The 5404-nt window shown below is 34.6% G+C and overlaps 1 protein-coding gene across 1 annotated transcript; it reads left to right on the top strand.

Moving 5' to 3' along the window:
• Positions 1 to 769: 769 nt before the first annotated feature.
• Positions 770 to 5012, top strand: LOC125503701 (uncharacterized protein DDB_G0284459-like). The gene is made up of 2 exons (XM_048664434.1): positions 770 to 2058; positions 4750 to 5012. The coding sequence occupies exons 1-2, from the start codon at positions 881 to 883 to the stop codon at positions 4808 to 4810; spliced, it is 1239 nt and encodes a 412-aa protein (XP_048520391.1). The 5' UTR covers positions 770 to 880; the 3' UTR covers positions 4811 to 5012.
• The last annotated feature ends 392 nt before the right edge of the window (positions 5013 to 5404 follow it).

The following is a 5404-nucleotide window of genomic DNA, read 5'->3' as shown; positions in this document are numbered from 1 at the left end:
AGCCACTTTGCCTTATGTCTTACATGTCTTAAGCTATTAGTCGTAGCAAAAAACAAGACGTAAGCATCAAACAAGATTTTAGCGCAATTTTGGAACATTATAAATAAACTTAAATATAATTGTAGTTAGAAGTATCAGAGCAGTATCTTGAGGCGAAGTCTCAAGAAATATTAGTAACGGCTACAGTTTCGTTTGTTTTGCGCATTTCTAAGCATGTGGCTTTTTTACTGAAAATAAAAAATTATAACTTTGTATTTGCATGCGAAACAAATTGAGTTTGACACCAGTATATCATAAAACTTATGGCAACTCATTGAACAAAAATGTGTCCAAATCGGAAATTTCAATTTAAATTTAAAACGCGTTCTAGTTAAGCAGTTAACTCAAAAGTTAGTCGGTTACAATTGGAGAGTTCCCGCTTGTTTCTTAGACATTCTGTATATTGTATATATTTTAGAAATTTTCTGAAACTGAGTTTCCAGGTAATTGCTGTAAATACCTGCATATCTGATTGAATACTTTTTGTGTTAAGCTATACATTAAAGTATTTCGAGAAATGCCAATAAATGGCAGAAGAAAACCATATGACGCGATTTTTCTTCGGTTAAATATTAAATTGGCTAATTTGTGATTTGATTAGTAACCAAAAGTAAAAGCTCAACGTTAACACGAAGCCATTTTAAAAAAAAGATATGGTATTGGGGAAATACCTGCTCCACTATTAAGTGCTTGCGAAGGTGATATCATCTAAAATTCCGGTCTGAAACCGCGTCCAAGTTCGACTTGAAACTACCGATAATTCGCATTCGCATTTTATCCGTGTATAGTAAAAGTTAGACGCCCGCTGACACTCTCGATTTCATCCAGATTATCGGGGAAAATGTCGACTTTAACGCGCACTAATAGTCACAGCAAAAGGCCCCAATATAAAGACTATGTGTCTTTTTTGGGCAGTTACCGGAACGAGAAAAAAGACGATTCAAATGGCATTGTACCGTCCGACAGTGGAGTGAATTTCAGTCTCAACAGTTCCGCAAATAATTCTTCTAATAGTGTTTTTTCTGATGTGAGTGATCATTCAAGTAAGACCAGTGTTGTATCAGCCAAGCCCAAGCAAGTGGTAAAGTCCGAAATGTTTATTCAAATCAAAAGCCCTCCAATACAGCAGGCTTATCCCACGCAAGTGTTCAAAGTGGAAGTTGTGGATAAAGAGCAGCAACCAGAAAAAAAGATATCCGTAGGACAGACCGCAAAAATATTCGAGAAAAATGACCAGGTTGATTCAGTTGGTGACAAAGTAGCTGCAAACGGTTTGAAAGCCAAACAGAGCAGCTTCAGGCAGAATTCTATTGGCCAATTGTCCAAGAAATTTGAGAACTCAGATGGTCAAAATGAAACGGTTGGTAAGCGATACGTTAAACGGGCCACCAGTATTGGAGAAGTGTCGAAAATTTTCGAAAACGGCAACTCGGGTGAAGAAAGAAAGCGCACCTTGCACAGGCCGAAAAATTTCAACGCTGTTCCCAAGCCCTTCCAGGCCGACCCAGCTCCATCAAAGACAACTGCTGAAGCAAAAATTTCAATCAAACCAGCCATTTCACCTAAACCAATCTTGGCACCGCCAGCATTTCCCAAATTTGTTCCAGAACCACCACGATCTTATACAGACAGTGTGGATTCTGCACTTTCTTCGCTCTCAATCTCTCCATCACCGTCTCAATGCGCTAGTCCTCCTCCTGGAGGTTTGCTATCGCCACCACCTCCGCCTCCACCTCTGCCACCATCTAGTTTCTCCTTCAAACCGGTTTCGGTCCAAAAAGTAGTTTCCAACAACTCCACTACATTGATCAAACCAGTCACTGTTCCTCAAACTAATGGCCACGCTAACACCAATGGGACCTTGGATAAAAACGACCCAAGAGTGAAAAAGGCTGTTTATGGTGCTCTAAGGAATATGTATGGCGCTTACCATGACCAGGCTAATGATTATCTGGCTACTTTACCCAAGAACAGGGTGAGGAAGAACAATGGACTGGACAGCATCATTGCCAGCATTGCGTAAGTATATAAAAATGTTCCAAATATATTAACGGATACTCCCTAGATGAATTTAATGAAATAGAGTCAAAAAATGTGAAAATCACAGACAAACATTGTCATTCAAAATATTAATTCTTTATTCGGAATGTTTCAGATTTAGAAATGCGTACAGTTAGGTCGGGTCGGGTATAATGAATGAAATTCTGATAAGTTGAATGACTCATGTTTCTTGGTTGTTTATCAAAGGTTTTACGGCTGCCACCCAAATATAAATGCATCTCTTGACTCACTCGTCTTGGGTTAGGGACGGAGTTGTTCATACAGTGGACACAATGGAAACAGAACTGACAATGAAAATCGTATTGTAATGTTTGAAAAATGCATTGATTTTATGAGTGAACAGTAGAAGCTGTACTGCTTTCTAAGTGGTTTGTTATTTGATATATCATTATTTTATTTATTATTTCATTAGTCACTTAAAACTTATCATGTTTATAATAACTCTAAAAATAAAAATACAGTTTGGCGTAAATATTGGATCTTTCCAGTTACTGATAACTTTAGACAATATTTAAGTTCTGCAAAAAATTGGAGAGTGCAATTAAAGAAACTATAATTGAGAAAAAAACATGCTATAGACGAGCCTCAAAACAGTTTACAACAGCTCGAAAAATCCTAAAAATTATTAAATTGCTTTATAAATTCAAGTAAATAAAACTGATAGTATTCATGTTCTAAAACTGTAGCAAAAATGTAATAAATTGATTTTGCACTGTTCCAAACATTGAAATTGCTGGTCTAGAAATAAAATTGGAAGCAACATAAGAAATTTGTCGTGTTAGCATTGAGAAACGTTATTTTTTCGTGTCTTAATTGTGAACCTTCACTGGTATTTAAATATCTGATGTTGCTTGTTAGTGCAATGTCGCCATTTAAAAATAATTCGCTTGACGAGCCAACGCATTTCATTTGATAATGTAATTAGCGTACACGACTGCAAAAAGTTAAGGAAGTAAAAATGCATATAAATTTAACCGATCCTGTTTTCTTATTTTCTTGTCCATTTTTTTGTGTGCGGGTGTCGGAGCATCATCATGAACTCACTTTATTTTGCAGAGTCACAAATATTGACTGACGACGTTAACAAGTTTAGGTTTGTTTATGTTCCTCAAGTATTTTCTAATCTTACAATAACAACAATGGTAATCGCTAAAACATTAGTAACGTAAGTTCTTAATGTATAAAATTGAACCATTCGTAAAGCAGCTAAAATAAGCCATGACGAATATGATAATTGTAAAGTTCTCTTTATTTAAACTGCTTTAAAGGTTCAGCTGAAAGTTCAGTTTACTAAAACTTTGAAGTATTTTCCAATTTGCGTAGTTACTCCAAGCCGACCCCAATTTCGCTTAATAAAAATTAACCTATTTATTGAGGGCTCCGATAAAAGGCACTTCCTATATCGAAAATTGAGGCCATTGGATCTCAATCCATATCGATTAAGATTGGGACCAAAATTAATGTTTTTCTTCACCTTGGAAATAATATTAGCTACTGAATGGTGTCTTTTTCGGTCGTTCAGTCATCAATATTTTTTACGAAGACAAGGTCAGTTTCTTTCAAAACTACATTCTTTGAAGCTGAAAGCACGGGCGTGAAAAATATTACTTCTTTATAGCATCTCTAACACCCATTAGAAAGTACCTATAAATGACATTATAATGGTCCACATAGGATAATATAAATTATTTGAAATCATCTATTGAATCTTAAAGGTCACCAGATAGTGTAACGAGATATCTATTTAAAACCACTCTCTTGGATTACTTTTTCTCCTTGGCCAAGTCTAGAATGCTTAACAGATCGAGTCAGTAGACAAGTCTATTCACCAGCAAGTAAAAAGAAAAGTGAATTTTATTTTCTAATCTTCTAGTCGATTGTTGCTTTTCAAGTGTTAATAAATAGGTTTCTTTTTTAGTGGAAATTGATTATTACATTTGAAATTATCTTGAACAGTTATTATTAGAATGGGTAGGTACCCTACAGGGTGAAAGCTGCTGCGCAAAGCACCAAGCCTTGAAAATGTTAGCCTATTGTATGAAATGTTGTCCAGATTAATTCAGATTAGATTAGGACATATTAGAATCATATAAAGAGTTCATAGCTGGGTCAAATTTAATCAGGCAGTTACTCATGAAGCGAATTTATCTGCTTCAACTTTCGTATCATTTACATTTATGAATCAGATCTCTGGTCAATAAAACGTCTAGGTTTTTCTTCTTATCTCACTTTTTCAAGCAATAATTACACTGTACTCTTTTTGTTTATGTTGGGAACATAATGTGCGAATACATTTTAAGTTATCAAATAGCTTTCCTTTGCCTAATGGTTGACATCACATCTAACGCAGTTAAAACGTACGAAGTCCATTTAAGTAAAAAAAACATCGTTAAAACCAAACTTGATTTAGATCTTAATGCGGCTAGAATATCTGAAAACAGGCCGAGCAACCATCATTTTTTTAGTTATTATGCCAATTCTTCCAAGTTACTACTTAGTAACTTGGAACAAATACTTATTTAATTTGATTTAGGTAATCAAAACCAGTTTTTATCGGTTGAACTTGTGGATGTACTCATATGAACGTGCTATTTATTAGAAGTAGAAATAACATAGTTCTTCTGTACTAATCTTGCACGTATTTTGTAGATCTCAAGGTGGATTGGAGAAACTTAGTGGTAGAGCTAATCCCAAACAAGACATCGAGTAAAATTGAGTAGCTAAAGCTGTGCCTTAACAATTTTCGCCCTTCTATTGGCAGATGAGAGATTTAAAATGGGAAACGATTTTGGCCACATAGTTTGATTACCGAACTTAGTGAAACCAGTGATTTACCTATTTTTATAGATTGCAATTTTGAAGCTTCCGATCTTATGTATGTTTTCCGTGAAAATATAGATCTTATTTTAATATTCAGATATTTCATTTATTTATAGTAGTTTCATTTATTTTTCATTCGTATTATATTTCCTCAATTTCTATTAGTTGCGTTCTGTTTGAATTGCATTCAGTTGCACTTATTAATAGTAAATCACCTCTTATCTTTAGTTGTTTTGACGTCCTAAAGCTAATCAATTATGGCTATCATGAACAATTAGATTTTTTTTAATTAATCCGGGATACGATCAAAATAAAACAACTTGTAATAAAATGGGAATATATATATATATATAATATGCTTGTTATCTCAAGGACCTTTGATGACTTTTAAATATTACTGCTGGTCGGTACTTTAGCACAGCTTATATATCATGATATGTAAGTCGCGACTTTGTGAGCTTACATACAAGATGTGTAAACGTTT

The sequence above is a fragment of the Dendroctonus ponderosae genome, unplaced genomic scaffold (genome assembly GCF_020466585.1).
Source record: "Dendroctonus ponderosae isolate FM_Combo_2020 unplaced genomic scaffold, Dpon_F_20191213v2 Dpon_F_20191213_246, whole genome shotgun sequence".
Classification (NCBI taxonomy): Eukaryota; Metazoa; Arthropoda; class Insecta; order Coleoptera; family Curculionidae; genus Dendroctonus; species Dendroctonus ponderosae.
The sequence above is the reverse complement of the archived record's forward strand: the minus strand, read 5'-3'. Positions and strand labels throughout refer to the sequence as shown.

Bases quoted from the DNA above. Each gene is read 5' to 3' on its own strand.
- LOC125503701 (XM_048664434.1), top strand. From the start codon at position 881: ATGTCGACTTTAACGCGCACTAATAGTCACAGCAAAAGGCCCCAATAT. The intron at 2,059-4,749 runs GTAAGTATATAA...CGTATTTTGTAG, and splicing joins AGCATCATTGCCAGCATTGC to ATCTCAAGGTGGATTGGAGA.